At 44.5% G+C, this 23,389-nt stretch overlaps 1 protein-coding gene across 1 annotated transcript in view; it reads left to right on the forward strand.

Annotated features, from left to right (window-relative positions):
• The first annotated feature begins 3,192 nt into the window (after positions 1 to 3,192).
• The window catches only part of LOC147018870 (uncharacterized), a 43,190-nt gene continuing 22,993 nt past the window's right edge, over positions 3,193 to 23,389 (forward strand). The window contains exons 1-2 of the mRNA XM_085900100.1: positions 3,193 to 3,245; positions 9,177 to 9,251. Of these exons, the coding sequence (XP_085756226.1) occupies positions 3,193 to 3,245; positions 9,177 to 9,251 (128 nt within the window). The remainder of the gene's footprint in view (positions 3,246 to 9,176; positions 9,252 to 23,389) is intronic.

The following is a 23,389-nucleotide window of genomic DNA, read 5'->3' on the forward strand; positions in this document are numbered from 1 at the left end:
TTCGCCATGATTCCGGGCTGCCCTACACCCTCCCATAGCGCGGCCCAGCGCAGAGCATCCGTCCTCAAGTGATCCTCCAACCCAAGCCTCCGAGTAGCTAGATTACAGGCGCACGCCACTACGCACGGTGAAGATAGAAACAAAATAATCTCTGAAATTCATTTTCTACCAGTCATACTATAAACACGGCCCATAGACAAACACCGCCCAGACACGTCCGAAGCCAAAACCTTGCCAGACGCATCTGGAGTCATGCCGTCCGAAGACAAACACTGCCCGGACATATCCGTACACGCTCAGACATAAACATCGCCTGGACACCTCTGGAGGTAAATACAGCCTGGACATGTCCAGAGCTAAACAGACACAGTCCGGACAGGTTCGGAGACAAACAGTGTCCAGAGATAAACAACTTCCGGACATAAACTCCATCCGGAGACAAACACCGCCCAGACATAAACACCGCCTGGACACGTCTGGAGACAAACACCACCCGGCAACGCTGGGTACCTTTGCTCATCATTAAATAATGTTCCCTGCATTTCAGCCTTGACATGTTAACTGTTTAGCTTCAGAATATTGCACACCAGTCTTATTATATTTTTCTTTATTTTGAAAAACGATAAATATCTTGCATGAGTTCCTGAGCCACTTGTATAGCATGCACATTTAAATTATCATGATTCATGAATGCAAATTACTTTTGAACGCAACAAAATCATTGCTGTGATGTGAACATCAATGAAACTCACAAGTGAATGCATAACAATTTGGCATCAGAATGCTAATAAGCATTTAGACAGCTCTTGAGTCAGCCGCAATGTGTCATCTTATGGCGATAGAAAAATATACAATGCACACGAGTGTTGAATATGTGGAAACATTCCACAATCAGAAAAGGTTAGCCTATTCACGGTCACAAAGGCATCCACCAGACAGAGAGCAGTACAGTGGAGAGCAGCCTTCACACATCTACACTGCCCCCTGCAACCTTTCCTGCAACCACAGCAAAGTAGTTCCTGGCGGGTGTGAGAAGCCTCAGGAAGAGCTGTCCTCTTCACTTCCCAGCCTCCATCCTCTTTTCGCATTGAACCCCATTCACCAGTGGATGGAAGTTTGGGAACAGCTCTCAACATCTATGACTAGACATGACCTGCTTGGTAGGTAGCTCTCTTGGTATGCTCCAGAAGTGCAGTCTGTGTTTGGGGAAGGCCATTGAAAGACCTGCCTTTCTGAGAGAACAGCTGCTTCTGAGCCCCATTCACCCTCACCTCACTGCGAGCACGATCATAGAGGAGCACAACAAAGTGCTCCAGTACTCCCAGGTGGTCATCAACCATGCTGGGAGTGGCTGCCAAAGTGCAGAATGTTGGTGTAACCTCATCAAATGCCTTCTATACTCCCATACATGCCTGATGTTGGCTTAATGATTAGGGTGGTGGGCTTGGGATCCCAGAGTCCTGAGTTAAAATCCCGCTCAGATGTTGAATTAATACCAGGTGGGGTTAACTCGAACTGTCATCCTTTCGAGGTCGGCAAAATGAGTGCCAGCTTGCTGGTATCCTGCGTCGGAGTGGCGACCCGTCCAGGATTGTGCCCAAAAGCCAAGGAGATTACAAGCAGCAACAACGCTCTGCACAGAGTATGGTCCTAATGGATGGATGGATGGATGGATACCCCCATACAGTCCTTTTTCCCCTGCTTGCAAAAGAGGGTACTGTGTCACACCCACTGAATGCGTGTTGGAATGACAAGGCTTTGCATTTCTCAGGCCCAAGAGCACCTGCCATCTCATGGGCTGAGAGGTATCTGAAGCCTTTTTCTGTGGGAAAGGCAACCTACAGTTCTGTGATACTGAGTATCTGAACTACTGCTATGGCCAATATCAGAACAGCACTGTCATCTGTGTGGATAATCATCTTGGAATAGCCATGGTTGACTGCATCTAATCCATGTAAGAAGATGCATCGATCGACCTCCTCCTGTGTGCAGGGAGCATGGCCAGTGAAGTCCCTCGGCTGGGTACAGAGTACATATATGTGGTCTGTGACAATGACCTGACAATCAGTCTCAAGGGCTGCCATTTGTTTTGTTCAAGAAAGAGAACAGCATTGTTTTACTGTCATCATTTGTTAGACTCATGCTAGTTTCTGGGTGGAGGAGTGAACGATTCCACATGCCTGCAACTTCCTTTGCCCATCTTTGTGCTTGTGTATGTCTTCCCGCTGCCTGGAATATACTCAACTGATATCAAATGCACTCTGTGTGCATGCTGCAACTGTGATGCAAGATCAGGCAAGAATATTTGGGCTGCAGACACAGAGAAGGTGTGTGCAGTGCCAGGCTTCAGCAAGTTCACAATGGCTGCTCCATCCAAGATCACAGCCACTGCAGTAGGTGAATCATTCTTATCCACTGAAGGATCTGGTACAGCATCAGGTGTGGAATCCCTTGTTGGTGGAGAAATCAGCTGTTCCATGCAGTTCACAAGGTCTGACTTGGTTCCAAGCCTCAGTTTTTCCATACTTGAGTGTGATTGTGGATATGCCTGATTTGCATGTGCAAATAATTAATAAAGGTATCCATCCTGAGTCTGGCATGCAATGTACAAACATGCCATGAAAAGTCACACTGACAACTGATGTTTGGCTCTTGACTTCTCCTGCACTGCTGGTCGACTGAAGAGAGGTCGGCTGTTCTGTTTGTTGGGATCCTTGATAGATCGTACATGGTCAACAAGATGCTCATTGACAAATGTTTCATATAATACTATTCTCCAACCAATTTTTCGATCTTGCGTTCCATATCAACGACAGCTGCGTCAGCTAGTTATCTAGTGCTTCGGACAAGAAGATCACAATTGTTGTCAATGAATGGGTTTCCCATCTCCTCAATCACATTGCTGAGTGCCTTTGCACGAGTAAAGAATGTCACCTGTAGATTTTCTGACTGTTCATGGTGTTGAAGATCTGCCTTCTTTTCTCGCTTCTCCATTGATTCCTCAAACTCTTCAATCATACGAGCCATCTCAGGGGACCAGACACCATCCAGTGTTGCAGAGCTGAAGGGTTCTCTGTCAAACTTACAGCACCGCTGATAGATTGGTGTCGAGGTGGTCTGAGCATTTGGGTGAGCCATGTAGCGAGAGTTCTCCAAGAAACTTGGTGAGTGAACATACCCCAGGTTCCACACATGGCGATGAGGACAAACATCTCGACATATTTTGGCCATATCGATGAATTCAGGTCAGGTCAGGTATGGGAGCATGTGCCAGAACAGCGCGTCGCTGCGTCCACTTTCCGCCGGTACTCCTGGGGCCTCCGTCTGGCCATCCCCCAGGCAGATGCCAGGCCCATCCCCATCTCCTTGAGATGATGGTCAACCTGCTGCAACCATGAGGCACGGGGTCAGCCCACTGGCCTGCTCCACTCATGAGACTCCCTCGCTGAGAGAATCTGGTGAGCAGGATCAGAGTCAGGAAAACGAGCCACATGTCCATACAGCCGCAGCTGACGCTCACGGACTATGCAGGTAACAAATCTCATCCGAGTCTCTCTCAGCAACCGCTCGTTGGACACAAAATCCGACCAGCGATAGCCAAGGATTCTTCGAAGAGACCTGGTACCAAAGAAATTAAGTCTCCGACTCAGATCCTTGGTCAGAGTCCAAGTCTCGCACCCATAGAGCAAGACTGGAAGTACCAAGGACCTGAAGACTCGGACTTTCGTCCTCCCGCACAGGTACCGGCAGCGCCACACCCCATGATCCAGTGAATCCATGACTCCCCAGGCCCGACCCAGACGTCTATTGACCTCCGGCTCACAACCTGCGGAGACATGAATATCACTGCCAAGGTAAGTGAATCTATCCACGACCTCAACATCCTCACCACAAACAGACACAGACAGGACAGCAGCATCCAAGATGTCACCGAAAGCCTGGATCTTAGTTTTGACCCAAGAAATCCGTAATCCCAACGGCTCCGACTCCTCATTCAGCACCTCGAGGGCCCCCAAGAGGATGTCTAAAGTCTCCGCAAAGATGACTGCATCATCTGCAAAATCAAGGTCCGAGATCTTGACATTGCCAAACGATGCACCGCAACTTGATCTCTCCGACATCCTCCCTAAAATCCAGTCCATACAAGTGCTGAAAAGTGTGGGGGCAAGTACACATCCTTGACGAACTCCAGTAACAACTGGAAATAAGTCAGAGATGGTACCACCACACTTCACAGCACTCTCAGTACCAGAGTAGAGTTCAGACATCAGATCGATCAGTTTTGGTGGCACCCCACGAAGACCAAGAATCCTCCAGAGGACATCCCGATTCACTGAATCGAACGCTTTACAGAGATCAACATAGGCTGCCAGCAGCCCCTGCCGAAACTCTCGTCTGCGTTCGGTGAGGACACGAAGTGCAAGGATACGGTCAATCGTTGACCTCTTTGGTGTAAAGCCTGACTGCTCTGGACGCTGGTGCTCAAGCAGATGGTGGCGAACCCTATCAAGAATTATCCGAGCAAAGACCTTGCCCGGCACTGAGAGCAGCGTCACCCCTCGGTAGTTGTTGCAGTCTTGGCGATCACCCTTCCCTTTCCAGAGAGGGACAACAAGGCCCCTCTTCCAGTCAGTTGGGATGATGCCTGTGTTCCAGGCAGAGCACAAAACTGCATGCAACGACACGAGTGCAGCATTTCCACCAGCCTTGAGAAGTTCGGCATGGATGCCACAGATCCCTGGAGCTTTGCCCCGTTTCAACTGGTTCACCGCAGCCCGTGTTTCCACAAGCATAGGTGGATCACAGTTGATTCGAGGGTCAGCAACAGGGATTGTAACACCCTTGACGTCCAACTCGACAGCTGGGGGATCAGCCTGGTACAACCGCTCAAAGTAACCGGCCCAGCGGGCCTTCACTTCAGACTCCTCTGTCAAGAGCCTACCACTCTCTGCTCGAACTGCAGTGCTCCGAGGGATGGGCTTCGATGAACGTAATGCGCGAATTCCCCTGTAAGCGGGACGAGAATCACCTGTCCACAGGTGATGCTCTACCCCCTCACAGATTCCTCGCACATAGGCCTCCTTGTCCACCCTCAGTGCACGTACAGTTTTACGCCTCAGCTCCCTGAACAGCTCAGCTCTGCCATTCAGCCTGGCCCTGCGACTCTGGTCAATGGTATCCAGTGTCCCTTGAGAGACAAAATTCTTCTTTGCCCTGCGGTGAACTCCAAGACATCCACCGGCAACATCAAGGACGGTGGTCTTGAAGGTGCTCCACAACTCTTCAGGACCCCCCAAAGCACCCAGACCCCCCAAGTGTCCACTCAGCCTGTTTGCAAACTCCTCAGCTACTCTCTCATCCCTGAGCTTGGCAACATCCAGCCTAGGCTGGGATGGTACCATTCTCCAGGATTTAAGGTGCAGCTTTAGAGTTGCTACAACAAGCCTGTGGTCAGTATTGAGGAACTGAGCACTCCGGTAGACACTGCAGTTCTGGATCATCCTCCACCGACCGTCAATGAGGACATGGTCAATCTCCTTTGCCACACCGCCAGCGTTGGAATACCAAGTCCAGCGATGAGCTTGTGGGCGCTGAAACCATGAACCAGCCACCCTAAGTCCATGACTTCTTGCAAAGTCAAGGAACTTAGTGCTATTCTGGTTCATAGTTCCTGACCCATGGGGACCAACACACACCTCATAACCATCCCTATCAGTTCCAGTCGATGCATTGAAATCCCCCAAGACTAGAAGTGTATCTCGTCTGGGGCACTGATCAACCACAGACTCGAGTGTGGCGTAGAATGTGTCCTTCACGGTGAGATCACTCGCCTCAGTCGGAGCATAAACAGAGACCAGGGAAATGACACCTAAGGAGTGACGAATCCTTAATCTCATAATACGCTCGTTGACCGGTGTTACCTCAATTATCATTGGGGTCAGCTTATTGGACACAGCTACAGCAACTCCTTGGGTATGGTAACCATCAGAGCGACCAGACCAATAGTAGGTGTAACCACCCACCATTATCTCGCCGCAATCCAGTCTCCGAACCTCAGAGAGTGCTGCAATCCCGATGTCCAAACGCTTGAGCTCAGATGATAACAGAGACAGGTGATCATCCTCTCTTAGGGATAGGACATTCCAGGCACCCACCCGGAGGGACCGCCTCAGGTTAACCCAAGGAGACCGCCGTCTGGTGGACGACACCTCAGCACCACTCCGACACACTCTCCCGCAATCTGACCCAGGGATGTTACCCCGTGGTTTCCCTCCTATCAAAGATTGGGGGTCCCGAAGGCTTTGCCCCAATCCCATCATCCGGTGAGCTGCCCTGTGAAGGGAAGCTGCACAGGAGGTACTCCCACGGAGTGGGTTTTCAGATTTTTTTGCATTTTTGCGTTTTGCGGAATGAAGGGTTTTACGGTGGCCGGAGTGCAAATCCTGCCACCTACCTCCTAATAAGAAGTGACCCAACTGCAGGAGGACGTCCGCAGACACAGTTGGGTACTCGATATGGATGGCCGTTGGCTCACAAGGAGCTCCTCCACCCTTTGACAGGTTTTGTTTTTAATCCTGCTGGGTGTCCATATCCAAACACCCTCCTCACCAGAAAACCTGGTGGGGGAGACGGTTTAGTCGCCGACAACCCGACCATGGAACAGGTTAGTACAGGTTTACATGGTACCTGTAGCAGGTCACAGATCGAACCTGACCTGACTAGATGAATTCGACCCTCATAATATTCCCTTTCATGAAGCTACAAAGGCTTCGGCACTATATAGCGATTTTAAAAATGACCCATCATGATCACCTGTCCAACTCACAATCCTGTGAGATTTGCAGACACCTGTGGCATTGCACCAGTCAAGTGACCAAGAGACCCAAAATCCAAGAGATCACAAAATCAACTTCGCACATGGAGAGATGGACTGCACTGTACAGAGGGGTTGCGAAGTCCCATTATCTCCCCCCTTCTCCTGAAACTACAAAACCCCATTGACAAAAAGTCTTCGGCACATTCGAGCGATTTTTTTTTTAATCCCCCCCAAAAATCGACCTTTGTTTTTTGTCAAATATTTCGAATGTTTTTCAAATATTTCAAATTTTTTTTTGTTTAAAACACTCCCTGGCACTCACTGACGAATTCATGAAAGTTTGATGGAGATCCGTTCAGCCATCTCTGAGAAAAAATGGCAAAACACACACACACACACACACACACACACACACACACACACACACACACACACACACACACACACACACACACACACACACACACACACACACACACACACACACACACACACACACACACACACACACACACACACACACACACACACACACACACACACCTCTCTCATTGCATGGATTGATAGATTAAGGTAATGATTATAGCTGTTTCCATACGATACGAGATCTTATGGGGAAAATGCCCTTCTCCCATGTATACTTCTCCTGGTATATCCATGAACTCTTGTTATCTAGTCCAAACTCTTCATGGTTTCCCACGACCCATCGATAATCAATAGGTATGTTTTAAAAACGGTTTCACAATTCAATATCTGTTTTTAAAAGTGTGAACACGGCAAATCAACCGCACTATATTCGCATGCTGAAGTCAGCATGAAGTGTGGGCTGAAGATGAACATGCCAAAAACCAAAGTAGCGATGAAACTCCTTGTACCTCGTGGAGAAAGAAATAACAAACTCAGGAAATGGAAATGAGCATGACACATTAGCAGGACAGATAACAGGTGGCCAACAATAGTAACAAGAAAAAGAGCGATCAGAGATTGCAGATGCTTGCCAGAACTGCTTTTGAGTGGTGTATTTTGTGTGGCGTTTGTGTACTGATGTGTTGCATAATTAACACTCGGTTGAGCGCATACCTCCGCTCTGCAATGCCTGATCCATGAGAACATACCTGGCCCAATACATGTGTTGAGATATCGTGCTATATATCTCTTTAGCCCAATCCCTCATTGGGGAAGGATCACTTTAAAATTATCAGATCCAGATCTTCACCAAAACTGTATCAGTTCGTCCTTGTCACACACCAAACCTGTAGACAAAATTTCATCCGGATCCATTCCACAACTTTTTGGGATATCCTGTACACAAACAGACAAACGAACAAACAGACAAACGAACAACCAAGAAGACGTCGTGCAGAGCACGATACTAGCAAAATCCATAAAACAAATTTGACCTCAAAAATAATTGGTGGTTGGATTCAATGACCAAATATGCAACTCCTCTTCAAATTTCAAGTCAATCGGATGAGGAAATATTGAGGAAGAGTCAACTGGAACGAGAGAGAGAGAGAGAGAGAGAGAGAGAGAGAGAGAGAGAGAGAGAGAGAGAGAGAGAGAGAGAGAGAGAGAGAGAGAGAGAGAGAGAGAGAGAGGCAGACAGACAGACAGACAGACAGACAGACAGACAGACAGACAGACAGACAGACAGACAGACAGACAGACAGACAGACATGGCATCAACATGCTGAGGCTTTTGTCCTGCAGTGGACTGAAAATAGCTGATGATGATGATGATGATGATGACGACATTCATTTGATGTTTTTTGGACTCTTAAAAAGGGTGAATTATGACATGGTATCTTTTAAGCCAAATATGAGTATTTTTATTGTTTATGGTAACTACAAAGTTCTTAGTGTAGTCCATGTAGTGTAAATCAACTTGAAATTGTGAAAGTATTTGCTTTGATTAAACATGCACCACCAACGACAGCAATCATCTGAGGGTAAGGCTGATGTCCGGCTTGTAAACCATTGAGTAGTCTTTATATATCCGAGACTTCATGGGCACTGTGCATCGTGTGAAATACCTTCCGGAGAAATGGGCTGAAAAGAGGGGGAATAAGGAGGAAGGGAGCGTTTGGAGGGGTGGAGCACTACTTGAAGGATATAACTCAACCCTGTGCAAGCTGAGCCCTGACATTATTAATTCTGGGAACAGAAGTGAAAGTATTACAGTGTGTGGTGTTAATGTCATCACATGTCATCAAATGAGTACCAGCTTGCTGATATCCTGTGTTGGAGTGGCGACATGTCCAGGATTGTGTTCAAGGCGGAGTCAACTGTATGAGACAATACTTGGATTGTTAAAAATATAATTTTATCTCACTAACACTTTGCCTGCTTTGCATCACAGGAACAATCTTCATGAGAATCAGTGCATAATACAACTCACCATGAATATCACCATTCGTCCTAAAAACTCTGCAAGGTACGTGGTTTCACAATATCGAACTACACGAAGTACGCGCTTTCAAAAGGAAAGTTATATATTTTATAAACCTATTAAATATTTTGTCCCTCAGGTTGCTAACTTGCTTCAATTATAAGGAATAATACCTGAGGAAGTCCATGGGTCCGGGACGAAATGCCTGATACCATTAGAGTAGGTGAGCTTGACTGCGTGTTAAATATTCATGGTGAACCGGACATGCAATTTCTACAGTCAGAACATTTTAGTTTTAGATTGTCGTTGTGGATGTCTCAATCATGTTTTGTTTCAAGTTCACAAATAACTGGTTGTAGTTTCGCAATGATGATTAAAAGATTGACATTAGGTATCACATGCCTGGTGTTGGCTTTATGATTAAGGTGATGAGCTTGGGATTCAAGGATTCTGAGTTCAAATCTCACTCAGCTGTTGAATTAATACCAGGTGGGGTTGACTTTGCCTGTCATCCTTCTGAGGTTGGCAAAAATGAGTGCCAGCTTGCGAGTATCCTGTGTCGGACTGGCGACCCGTCCAGGATTGTGTTCAATAGCCAAGGAGACTGCTTAGGCAGCACCAACGCTCTGCACAGAGTATGGTCCCCATGGATGATTGGATTAGGTATCATCACCTATCTATATTTCAGTCAATGTGACTCTTTCCCTTGAGAGGGGACTTGAGACCTGGCACTGACTCTGTTGAATGAAGATCACCTTGTGGTGAAAATGTTGAACCTGAACTTTGTCAATACCGGACTTTCAAAATGATGTGTGAACACAAACAAAAGTATTTGTGTGTGTGTGTGTGTGTGTGTGTGTGTGTGTGTGTGTGTGTGTGTGTGTGTGTGTGTGTGTATGTGTGTGTGTGTGTTTTCAATGACTCACTTCCACTTTTAATCTGCCATTGCAAGGGTGAAATCTGTCAGTGAAGTAATATTTTAAACATATATTGATAACAGTTCTCACATCTCACAGTCCCCTCCCCAACATGATTAATCGTAAATGTCATCATTTTAAAAGTATATATGATATGACCCTCCCCAGATATGAACTTCCCATCGCTGTTAAGAAGCACCCAAACCAGATACAGTCTCTCCCTCAGGGAAGTCTGCCTGGTACATCTCTCTCTTTCTCATCTATCTATAATTCCAGGTGTGTGTGTGTGTGTGTGTGTGTGTGTGTGTGTGTGTGTGTGTGTGTGTGTGTCTGTCTGTCTGTCTGTCTGTCTGTGTGTGTCTGTCTGTCTGTCTGTGTCTGTCTGTCTGTCTGTCTGTCTGTCTGTGTGTGTGTGTGTGTGTGTGTGTGTGTGTCTGTGACCGCTGTTTCTCGACAACCGCTGGTCCGATCTAATTGAAACTTGCCAGGTATATTGCTGGGGACCTGAGTATGTGCCTTTTCAAGGTTTGATATTAATCGGACAAGTGCTTTCCAAGTTATGGCCATTTATTTACCAACCAATGACAGGAACCGTTGCTGCGGCCATTTTTTATCAACCAATGACAGGAAGTGTTGCTGTGTAGCGTGGTCGATGGGGAAGAGAAACTCAGCCGCGTTCGCCATTATGGGTTTTTTTCTTCTCTTTTCTTCTCTTCTCTTCTCTTCTCTTCTCTTCTCTTCGTGTTTTTCCTTGCGAAAAGGCAAAATACGTTGGCGCTAATTGAATAATTGGCCATTAAAAGCCTCCGTATTCTTGCCCTGGGCGAGGAAACAAAGAAGAAGTGCCGTTTCCTCGGCGATGTTGTTTACGAAGAGGTGCTAACGAGATAAAGGTGTGTACAATGTACATGGAGACGATTTTTATTATTATTTATTTATTGAAGAAAAATTGTTCCAAAAATAATTTATCAAAAAAAGTGCACAACTTTTTTTTGTTTCCAATTGTCAAAACGCTGTGGCCTTTGGAAGTGTGAAGGAATTCAGCTCTACTCGACATGCTTGCCAACGATATACATCTCAATTTGGTGGTAAAAACGATTCACAACGACGGGTTTCCTTACTCATTGCTCTGCAGTCTGCATTCAACCCCTTCATTTGTCATCTCATTGACCTCATTTCATCTATCTATAATTCCAGCAATCTGTGTGTGTGTGTCTGTGTGTGTGTGTGCGTGTGTGTGTGTCTGTGTGTGTGTCTGTGTGTGTGTTTGTGTGTGTGTGTCTGTGGCCTGTGTTTCTGTGTGTCTGTGACCGCTGTTTCCCGATAACCAGTGGTCCAATCTAATTGAAACTTGCCAGGTATATTGCTGGGACCTGAGGATGTGCCTTTTCAAGATTTGATATTAATCGGACAAGTGTTTCCCAAGTTATGGCCATTTATTTACCAACCAATGACAGGACACGTGCTGCGTAGGCGTGGCCGATGCGCCATTTAGTTACCAATCACAGGACACGCTGCTGCATGGGCGTGGCTGCGTAGGCCGGTGCACGGCCGGCCGATGATGACGTCACGTGCCGTGCTGGTTACGATGGGGATCGATCGGTGCCTTAGTTACCGTGGGGTAGGAGTGCCAATGGTAAATGGCAGCGAATGTCATGGCAAGCAAAGACAGGGAGGTAAACTTGATTTTAATTAACTCTGTGTGTAATTATCACAGCAGTTGTTACTTCAATGCAAGCGATATTTCGTGGAATGATGTGAACATTCCGTACGGGCACGCACTACTTTTGGATAGTGATGACTTACTGTATTCGAATAATTTCTCGATTTCTTATGCGCATTTATAGATAAACACAATGCCCCAATCCAGTCGTCGTTTATGAGAGCGATGGAATGGCCTGTGTGGTTGTTTGAAAGTTTTTTTTTTGCATGTACGGCTACGCACATATGGGCACGCGAGAGCGAAGGCACGGCCTGTGTGGTTGTTGTTTCTGGCACGCGGTTTGAGTTTTTTTTGCGGGGGGGGGGAGGGTTTTCACGTATGGCCACGCATCTACGGGCATGCACTGTTGTAAATAATTGCTGGAACAAGCTTTGTGCATTTTCACGTCATCAAGATGTCCGCTTTCAGAGAGTTGGTAACCATTATTTTGTTGGTAATGATGCACAACATATTTTAGCATGCCCTGATAGCCACTGATGCTCGGGGTTTCTGCACATACGAACAAAGCATTTCGGGGTAGATTGCATCATTTTGAAAGTCCAGTATAGACTAGCTACAAAATAGTTATTATTGTTCTTCTTTCGTATGCAGTACAAGGCTGCGGGTTTGCTTCATTGGCTGAGAGCGTGGCTGCGCTGCTGATAGATACAATGCCCTCTGTAGATTAGAGCAGGAATTTGTAACTTGTTCAGGGTGCCGGCAATAGCTCTCCTACTCTTCACAAACGACACTGTGGGGTCTTTAATGTCTACCAACTAATGCCATAAGAGGGGACGCCCAATTTAAAGTCCATCAAAGGGATGGCACCCACATTGATGAATCACCCTGCCTGTGAAACACATGGATGAGGTTTATAGCTGGGTCAAGATTCAAACCCCGCTAGACAGTTTAGAGCAGTGTTTCTCAAGGTGGGGCGTGGCAATATTTTGGTGGGGTATGAGGATTCAGAATTAATGAATCAATATATGATCGTTTATAGCTTTGCTATGAGTTCCCTCTTGGTTGACTCGGCCATTTCTGGTGGATTTATCTGAAGTACCAGAGCAATACCAAGATGAGTTATGCGAGTTGCAACAAGATGAGTCTGTGAAACTCTTTTCAAGATCAAAGGAACCATGATGTGGCTGTCTGAGGAGAGCGAAAAGAAATACCCAAACTCGACTACTTTGGCAAGGAAAGTATTGATAAATTTTCCATCATCTTATTTCGTCGAATGTGGATTTAGTGTTGTTACCGATTTGCTGCAAGCTTCAAGAAATCGACTGGAAATCACGAAACGTGGTGATTTAAGGCTGAAACTGACAAAATTGGTTCCTCGAATCAAACAAATCTCCAGCCGGCGTCAAGGGCAGGGCTCCCATTGAAGTGAGTAGCAATTGAATAAAATTTGTAACAAAGTTTTAATAAAGCCTTTTGAATACATATGTAGTATTTACTGTAGTGTCTCCAATCATGGTGGGGTGTACAATTTTTTTTGAAAATCAAAGTGGGGTGTGGGACAAAAAAGGTTGAGAAACACTGGTTTAGAGGTTAGTCTGCATACCTCGAGGTGTGCAACCTGCGGCTCTTTAAGAGCTTATGTGTGGCTCCCGACCCCTGATCAATCAAATTCCTTTTTTTTTCTTAATATTAGAAATTTTCAGAAAAAAATATTTGTGTGTTGTGAAAGGATAAAATAAAACTCGAACTTTGACAAAGATAAACAGGAAAATATAGCTGATGACTGGCAAATTATGTGAGCACTACACATGACACGAGCACCATATTACAAGGCGGACTATATTTTGGCCATCTTGTCGACAATTGGCGGCATCGATGCAATTTCTCCAAAATTAGCAGAATGGGTTTGAGGGTGATAAAAAATAACAATTAAAATGTTGCCAATTAAACTTGATTTAAAATCAATGCATTGTTATAAACCTTAAATAGAAAATGCACTGAAATATGACATGATTATTACAATTCTATGCGCTTGAACATGTATCTACTTTTAATCTGCATTTTACATTATCATATCTTTTTCTGTGTTGAAAAATGATCAACCTGTCTAGTAAAGGTGTCCAAAACTGGTTGACCTTTCAAGTAAGCTTTAATTATTATTTAGTATAATAGAAATGCCTATCATTTAAATCTATTCTGCTTACTAAGGAATTTTAATGAAATTATTAATATAAGGCACCAGCAAGCTTGATTGGAGATATTATTTTAGCTCAACTGAAATGTTGGTCTGAGGAAATATCCAGAATTGTTCACCAAGTTCTGATTGCTTCAGATTACATGTCATTCCCTAGCCTGTTAAAAAGCAGACTGACCTTTTCTCCTTCCATACCATAGAATTGTATGTAATCCATCAATGTACCCAAAGGGGTGCAGTTTTGACGTCATTCTGTGCTGGGAGAGAATTTACACATCTGGTTGTGTTATCGTCCTTCAAAATTAAGCTGATTGCTGCACAAAAGCTGAAAATGATCTCCACCTGGAAACGCACAAACCTGACAAACTGTGGGGCCAGCGTTTGGAAATGAAAAAAGAACTACGTCTTACTGAGCACTATATAAAGAACCCAACATTTCCATGTATTTTAGAATTTGGAGGAAGACTGTATTGCTTCCCTTGAAAATTCCCATATGCACATATGTATTTGTTTGTTTGTACTTGTTTATGTTTGTTTGTTAAATAAATGACTCAAATGTACAGGAGGGCAAGAGAATTTCTTCAGCAGCAACCTCAACCTTTATCTTCAGTTTCGCATTCCAACCCTCTTCTAAAAAGCCTGTGACGCCCTGATCCTCTTTGGGCAGACAAGCGAGAATCCCAACAATGAATTTGTATCTAAAAACAAATGAGATGTTATTTTGTTAATATTTGATAACTTCCCCTTTAAAAGATAGTATGTGTGTGACGTCACCGCATTTGCGATCCACCATTTCGGAGTACAAGCAAACAAAGTGAAACGATACAAACATCATTGTATTTACATTTGTTAAAATGGTCAATTTTCCCACTATCTTTTCATTGTTTTAGCAATCATGCTGGAGGAATGGTTGTCGTATCATAGATAAGTGTGTGTGTGTGTGTGTGTGTGTGTGTGTGTGTGTGTGTGTGTGTGTGTGTTTTGATCATTGACATTTCTGTTTTTGAGGCTTCTCCTGCAGATTTGTCATTATCTTTCAGTGGACAATCCACTGTACTGTTTCTTTGATATTTATATGTTTCTTATGTATTTATTTGATTGTTGTGTATTGACTGACTGCCTGGACGCAACTGAGGTTGTGGATCAACTGGTGTAGGTAATCTACTGATGTGGATCCATGACCGAGGTTGTAGATCCCCTGATTGGAGAGGTTCTGGGCTGAAAGGATCGAAATCTTGAGGAAGAACGGTGACCAGCTGATGATCCATGCAGTCGGGAAAGTGTCTGTTTGTTTTTGTGTTTGGAAGTGTTTCTATGAGTTTGTGTATTTCTTATTTATTTTTATTTATTACTTACGAAATCTAAAGATTTCGTAAGTATATTGATGACTTCCGTCCTCTGTGTGTTTGTTTGTGTGTGTGTTTGTGTGTGTGTTTGTGTGTTTGCTTGTAGGCACTATAACTCGAGAACGGAAGAAGCTACCAATGTCAAATTACACCACGTAATTCAGGAGGGTGATGGCTTGCGCTGATTAGATTTTGGTCAAAATCGGTCAAAGGTCAAGGTCACAGTGAGGTCAAACATAATTCCGTAAATTCATGTGGAGAAATGGAGTATTTTTGCTTCAGTCGACGTTACGAATTCGTTTTAACTTCGATTTTAATTTTGTCTTCGGTTTTTGCGATCGCTAACGACGCTTAAAACTCGGTTGTCGAAATTCTGGTAAAAATCGGATGTTTTAGAGATGTTTTAAGATTGTATAAAAATATTTCACACGCCACGTCATGGCTCGTCACCTGGTGCAGCACGCTCGAGCAGACGCGTCGTTGATCCCGTAAAGGTTTTCTGTGTGCGTGCTGACGGTGTTTTCGATAAAGATGGTGTTTAAAAGTCATTTTTTTTATCCCAATAAAGGTTATTGTCGCATTCCTGACTCGCTAAGCTGTCGGATTATGTAAAGATTGTTGGTGGATGGCCGAATATTACAGTTTTGTGACTTTGATAAAATAATGTTAAATAATTGCGTGGAGAAATGGAGATTTTTGCTTCGGTCGACGTTACGATTTTTGATGGTTTGGGACAGAATCATCGTAGAAACTTCTGGTTTGCCTCGCTACCTTCTCTAGAGACAGCTTTTATTAGACAAGGTGAGAGGTCAAGTTTACGATTTCGTAAGTACCAGTCTATGACTGCTTGTTTATATATTAATTTTATTTTTATTATCATTATTATTTTATTTTTATTATTATTTAATTGTGTGTGTGTGTGTGTGTGTGTGTGTGTGTGTGTGTGTGTGTGTGTGTGTGTGTGTGTGTGTGTGTGTGTTTGTGTGTTTTGATGGTACAGAGGTAGTACACTTATCTTTAAGCTGTCTATTTCAGTTGATATTCCCAAACCGACAATAAATAAACAGTCCGAGTGGTGTTTTGCAAGGATGGTGTTGCATTACAAGTTGCGCCGACCCTCAGATGTGAGGTGAGTATCCCGTCTGCTAACATTATTTGTTTAATTGACGTCTTTCTTCCAAAGTTGGCAAACGAAGATAAAGCTTTTGAGCTGGATAAACATCTGAGAGTGTTGACGTCAATGAACGCGTGTAAAAGCCATTCTTATCTTCCCCCATCCAAAACCACTATCTTTTCTCCCCTCGCTAATCCACCCAAAAACCCACCTCCTTCAAATTCCCTGCTTTCCTTCCTGAAAATCCCTGTAGTGTAATAGTGGGGCAACTTAGCAAAATATAGCATAACAATTGTGCATTTTGTGAGGAAAGCACCAAATTTGTCACACTAGTAGCCTATCATATTATGAATAGATTTGGATATTGGGCCATCTCAAAATTTTTGATGGCAGTGGAAAATTCATTAGCGGCTGAATTTGAGGGCAACTTAGCCATCAGCAACATCTCAAATTCAGCCGCTGATGGCTGTGACAGCCATTTTCCACTGCCATCAAAAATTTTGAGATGGCCCAATATCCAAATCTATTCATACTATGATAGGCTACTAGTGTGCCAAATTTGGTGCTTTCCTCACAAAATGCACAATTGTTATGCTAAGTTGCCCCACTATAAGGACCTGAACGTCCCTGTCGTGTCCATCTTCTTTACCCTGTGTACCCCACCCCATCCTTCTCCCTTCCACAGATCTCATGTCTCTGTTCCACACTGTGTTTTTTCCTTCCCTCTCCCGCCCTTCTTGTCTCCTGCTCCCCTTGTTGTACATTCTGTGTGTTAGCTCTCATGCAAGCCTCGACAATGTATACAAAAATCAATAAATGGCAGAGCAGATAAGCATGATGGGATGAGAGATGGAGAGATGTGGAGATCTGGAGATGTAGCTGTCACGAATATTGTGTAAACTGTGAGGAGACAGAATGTGCAAAATTTTGTGACATCAGAAAACATGGATTGAAAAAAACAAATCAATGTGTGTCTGTCGTGTTTGGGGTCATACACAAAACCCATGACTTTTTTATTGACACACCCTCACCTCCCTTCCCCCTCGTCCCTCCATGAAGATTCGCATTACCCCCCGAAAAAGCACGTGACTCCATTAGAATACGTTCCCTCCCTCCTCCAAAGAACCTCAGTCCAGAAAAGCCTTCCCCCTCATGATGACACAAAACATGAACAAGAATGGCACTAGGTAGAGTGCATACGTCCACCAGACTGAATAGTTTATGTTTTGTATCCACTAATAGGCCGGATCTGGATCCAGACCTGAACCAAAATCGAATGGGCTTGTTCTTGTGACACACCCAACCTGTCCACCAAGTTTTATCCGAATCTGTCCACAACGTTTTGAAATGTTATGCTCACAGCCAGACAAATTAACAGTCGTGAAAAGATAAGACAACTAGAAGCGCACTCAGTAGTGCATATAACGCTGCCGCACAATGCCTGATCCAGTAGAACATATCGGGGCCAAGATTATAATATTTTTTTTTAATATCATGCGACATATCATTTTTGGTCCCATCTCTCAATGGGGAAGAATCGCTTTAAAAATTAAAAAAATTATCGGACCCGTATCCGGATCTTCACCAATATCTAATCAGTTCGTCCTTGTCGTACACCCAACCTGTCCACCAAATTTCATTTGAACCCGACCACAACTTTTTGAGATATCGTGCAGACAGATAGACAGACACAAAGGGGTGAAAACATAACCTCTTTCACCTTTGGTGGTTGAGGTAATAAAAGGCTAAGTTCACATCCTTGAGTGCCAGTATCCACTGTGATTTGATTTGAAAAGTGAGATCCTATTCTAACGACTTGTAAAAAATCAGATTTAAAAAGTGAGATCCCATTCTAACGACTTGTAACAAATTGGATATGAAAAGTGAGATCCTATTCTAACGACTTGTAACAAATCAGATTTGAAAAGTGAGATCCTATTCTAACGACTTGTAACAAATCAGATTTGAAAAGTGCGATCCTATTCTAACGACTTGTAACAAATCGGATATGAAAAGTGATATCCTATTCTTTCGACTTGTAACAAATCAGATTTGAAAAGTGTGATCCTATTCTAACGACTTGTAACAAATCAGATATGAAAAGTGAGATCCTATTCTAACGTCTTGTAACAAATAGGATTTGAAAAGTGTGATCCTATTCCAACGACTTCTAACAAATCAGATTTGAAAAGTGAGATCCTATTCTAACAACTTGTAGCAAATCCGATTTGAAAAGTGAGATCCTATTCTAACGACTTGTAGCAAATCCGATATGAAAAGTGAGATCCTATTCTAACGACTTGTAACAAATCAGATTTGAAAAGTGTGATCCTATTCTAAGGACTTGTAACAAATCAGATATGAAAAGTGAGATCCTATTCTAATGTCTTGTAACAAATAGGATTTGAAAATTTGTGATCCTATTCCAACGACTTGTAACAAATCAGATTTGAAAAGTGAGATCCCATTCTAATGACTTGCAGCAAATCCGATTTGAAAAGTGAGATCCTATTCTAACAACTTGTAACAAATCAGATTTGAAAAGTGAGATCCTATTCTAACGACTTGTCACAAATCGGATTTGAAAAGTGAGAACCTATTCTAACGACTTGTAGCAAATCGGATTTGAAAAGTGAGATCCTATTCTAACGACTTGTAGCAAATCGGGTTTGAAAAGTGAGATCCTATTCTAACGACTTGTAACAAATCGGATTTGAAAAGTGAGATCCTATTCTAACGACTTGTAACAAATTGGATTTGAAAAGTGTGATCCTATTTTAACGACTTGTAGCACATCGGATTTGAAAAGTGAGATCCTATTCTAAAGATTTGTAGCCCATCAGATTAAAAAAAGAAACAAAATCAAAACTCTATTTGCACAAAGAACCATCAAGATCAAGAGCAATTAATTACAGATGCAATTTTAATAGTAAAATAGTATTAAAAGCAGAACTAAAATCAATTTTTTTTTGGATACCTTGTCGAGGCTCGTATGAGAGTTAACACACAACGCACAGCAAGGGGGGCATGAGACAAGAGGGGAGGGAGTGGGAAGGACAAAACAGTGGGGAACAGAGACATTAGGAGATCTGTGGAAGGGAGAGGGATGGGGCGGAGAACACGGGTACACAAGATGGACATTACAGGGACTTTCAGGAAGGAAGGCAGGGAATTTGAAGGAGGTGGGCTTGGGGTGGATTAACGGGGGTAGAAAAGATCAAGGAATTGGATGGGGGATGATGGGGGATCAAGGAATTGGATGGGGGAATTGGATGGGGGATAGGTGGTGCTGAACAGCTGTTTTGAAGGCCTGGAGGGAAGAATGGGATTGAATAGAGTGTGGGAGTTTATTCCAAAGGTCGGGAAAAAGAGGAATAAAAGAGTGAAGATGAGCAGTGATTTGTGATTTTCGTAGTTTTACCAGAAGGGAGTTGTTGGCGGATCTTGAGCGCCCTGCGGAAATGTGGTGGGGACAAATCGCAGAGAGAGCATGGTGGGGGGGGGGTGAGACTGGAGAGGAGACGGGAGAAGACATAAAGACTACCGATCTGCCTGCGGTGAGAGAGTAAGATGCCCAAAGACTGAGCCTCATTGCGGGAGATGCCAATGATCCGAAATTCCTTGGTTTCCATAACGTGAAACCGAGAAAGGTGTGAGGCAGGAGCACCAGCCCAGAGTGGAGAGCAGTACTCCATCAGGCTGTGGACGAAAGCTTTGTAAGTGGTCAGGAGGTCAGGTGGGCCGAGGAAGGACTTTGCACGACGGAGGATTCCCAGTCGGTGACTGGCTTTGAACGCCAGGTTTGAAATGTGGCTTGCCCAGGAAAAATCATGGCAGATCCTGAGACCCAGAAGCTTGAAAGAAAGGACTTCTTCCAGAGGATTGTGAGAAAGTGGACGGGGGGGGGGGGGGACGTTTCTAAACGGTCCTATTGGAGAAACATAGTGAAAGTGTGAGATTTGTCCGAATTGAAAGACATGTTCCACGTGTTGGACCAGTTTGTGATTTTACCAAGATCTGCAGGGAGTGAAGAAGCTGCTGCTTGCCGGTATGCGGGATGACAGATGGTTCAGTAGAGGGTGGAGTCATCAGCAAAGAGATAAAGAGGATTTTCCAGAGAGTCGGAGAGATCATTGATGAAAACCAGACCAATAAAAAGAAGCCTCGCATAGGTGGAGCAAGGTTTATCAAAATGCTAGAAAACATAATGGAGAGTGAGTGAGCGAAACCGCATTATCGACAGAACGATACACAGATACACACGGTATGCAAACTGAAAAGAGTCCAACGATGCAGGAAGAGCAGATTTTAAACAAGAGCCAGAATTGCTTTGTAATACATGTCCCATACCGGTCCCAAAGAATGTTCATGTATTTGGGTAGTGTATCATGGCGTGTTCGGTGTCAAAAATAATAAAAAGAAAAATAATTAAAATAACCCGATATACATATTTGAAGCAAAAACATGCAAATGGTTTATGTGCATATACTGTATAATACATTGTGTTGATATATCTGGGATAATTCCAATTGCACTAGGCCATTGCAATTGCAGCCTGGTGTTGGTTTAGTGGTTAGGATGGCTGATTTGGGTTGTAAGGGATCCTAGTGTCCTGAGTTCGAGCCACGTTGGTCACTAAATTTATACCAGGTGGGGTTGACTCAGCCAATCATCTTTCCGAGGTCGGCAAAATGAGTACCAGTGTACTGGTTAAAGGGACACTGCATCGGTGGCAGAGCCACGTCCCTAACCAATGATGCAACCAGCAGCCAGAGGTTGCACTCGAAAGAAAAATAACTTGCAATTGCACTGTTAGGTAGGTCAGGTCGGAGTAGATCTTTGACTTGCTACAGGTATCATGTAAACCTGTACTAACCTGTTTCATGGTTAGGTTGTTGGCAACTAAACCGTCTCCCCCACCAAGTTTTGTGGTGAGGAGGGTGTGTGATATGGACACCCAGCAGGATTAAAAACAAAACCTGTCAAAGGGCGGAGGAGCTCTTTATGAGCCAACGGCCATCCATATCTAGTGCCCGACTGTGTCTGCGGACGTCCTCCTGCAGTTGGTTACTTCTTATTAGGAGGTTGGTGGCAGGATTTGCACTCCGGCCACCGTAAAACACTTCACCCCGCAAAACATGCCAAAAGCAAAAGGAAATCTGACGCACTCCGTGGGAGTACCTCCTGTGCAGCTTCCCTTCGCAGGGCAGCTCACTGGATGACGGGATTGGGGCAAAGCCTTCGATATCCCCAATCTTTGATGACAGGAGGGAAACCATGGGGTAACCTTCCAGAGTCAGATTGCGGGAGTGTGTGTCGGAGTGGTGCTGAAGTTTCATCCACCAGACGGCGGTCTCCTTGGGTTAACCTGAGGCGGTCCCTTCGGATGGGTGCCTGAAATGTCCTGTCCCGAAGAGAGGATGATCACCTGTTTCTGTTATCATCTGAGCTCAAATGTTTGGACATCGGTATTGCAGCTCTCTCTGAGGTTCGGAGACCGGATTGCGGCGAGATAATGTTGGGTGGTTACACCTACTATTGGTCTGGTCGCTCTGATGGTTACCATACCCAAGGAGTTGCTGTAGGAGGAGTTGTTGTCCAATAAGCTGACCCCAATGATAATTGAAGTAACATCGGTCAACGAGCGTATTATGAGACAAAGGATTCTTCACTCCTTAGGTGTCATTTCCCTGGTCTCTGTCTATGCTCCGACTGAGGCGAGTGATCTCACTGTGAAGGACACATTCTACGCCACACTCGAGTCTGTGGTTGATCAGTGCCACAGACGAGATACTCTTCTAGTCTTGGGCGATTTCAATGCATCCATTGAAATTGATAGGGATGGTTATGAGACATGTGTTGGTCGCCATGGGTCTGGAACTATGAACCAGAATAGCACTAAGTTCCTTGACTTTGCTCGAAGTCATGGACTTAGGATGGCTGGTTCATGGTTTCAGCACCCACAGGCTCATCACTGGACTTGGTATTCCAACACTGGTGGTGTGTCAAAGGAGACTGACAATGTGCTCGTTGATGGTCGCTGGAGGATGATCCAGAACTGCACGGTCTACCGGAGAGCTCACTTCCTCAATACTGACGACCGGCTTGTTTTAGCAACTGTGAAGTTGCAGCTTAAATCCAGGAGAATTGTATCATCTCAGCCTCGGCTGGATGTTGGCAAGCTCAAGGACGAGAGGGTAGCTGAGGAGTTTGCGAAGAGGCTGAATGGAGATTTGGGGGGTCTGGGTGCTTTGGGGGGTCCTGAAGAGTTGTGGAGCGCCTTCAAGACCACCATCCTTGATGTTGCCGGTGGATGTCTTGGAACTCACTGCAGGGCAAAGAAGAATTTTGTCTCTCAAGGGACACTGGATACTATTGACCAGAGTCACAGGGCCAGGCTGAATGGCAGAGCTGAGCTGTTCAGGGAGCTGAGGCGTAAAACTGTACGTGCACTGAGGGTGGACAAGGAGGCCTATGTGTGAGGAATCTGTGAGGGGGTAAAGCATTGGTTCCCAACCTGTGGTACGCGAGGGCCTTCCAGGTGGTTCACGAGCACTTTCGGGCTCAACCCTGAAAAAAAAAAAAGAAAAAAAATGAAAATAAAATAAAATGATGGCAGTGTGCAAAGTAATGCCCCGCATCGACCAGCTGGTGGAGAAGAAACAGATGCAGCCCTCGCATTAAATTTTGTTCTTTGTTGACAGTTAGTTCATGTGTGTGTTCTACTTGTGAATAAATTGATATATTATCGAATTGAGTTTTTCTGGAACCAGGTTGTATGCGACGACGGTATGGGACCTCCAAGTGGTACTCGATCAGAAAAAGGTTGGGAACCATTGGGTAGAGCATCACCTGTGGTCAAGTTATTCTCATCCTGTTTACAGGGGAATTCATGCATTGCATTCCTCCAAGCCCATTCTTCGATGCACTACAGTAAGAGCGGAGGGTG

This window comes from Eptatretus burgeri, chromosome 10, assembly GCF_056783735.1.
Source record: "Eptatretus burgeri isolate ZD-2024b chromosome 10, Ebu_testis_v1, whole genome shotgun sequence".
Taxonomy (NCBI): Eukaryota; Metazoa; Chordata; class Myxini; order Myxiniformes; family Myxinidae; genus Eptatretus; species Eptatretus burgeri.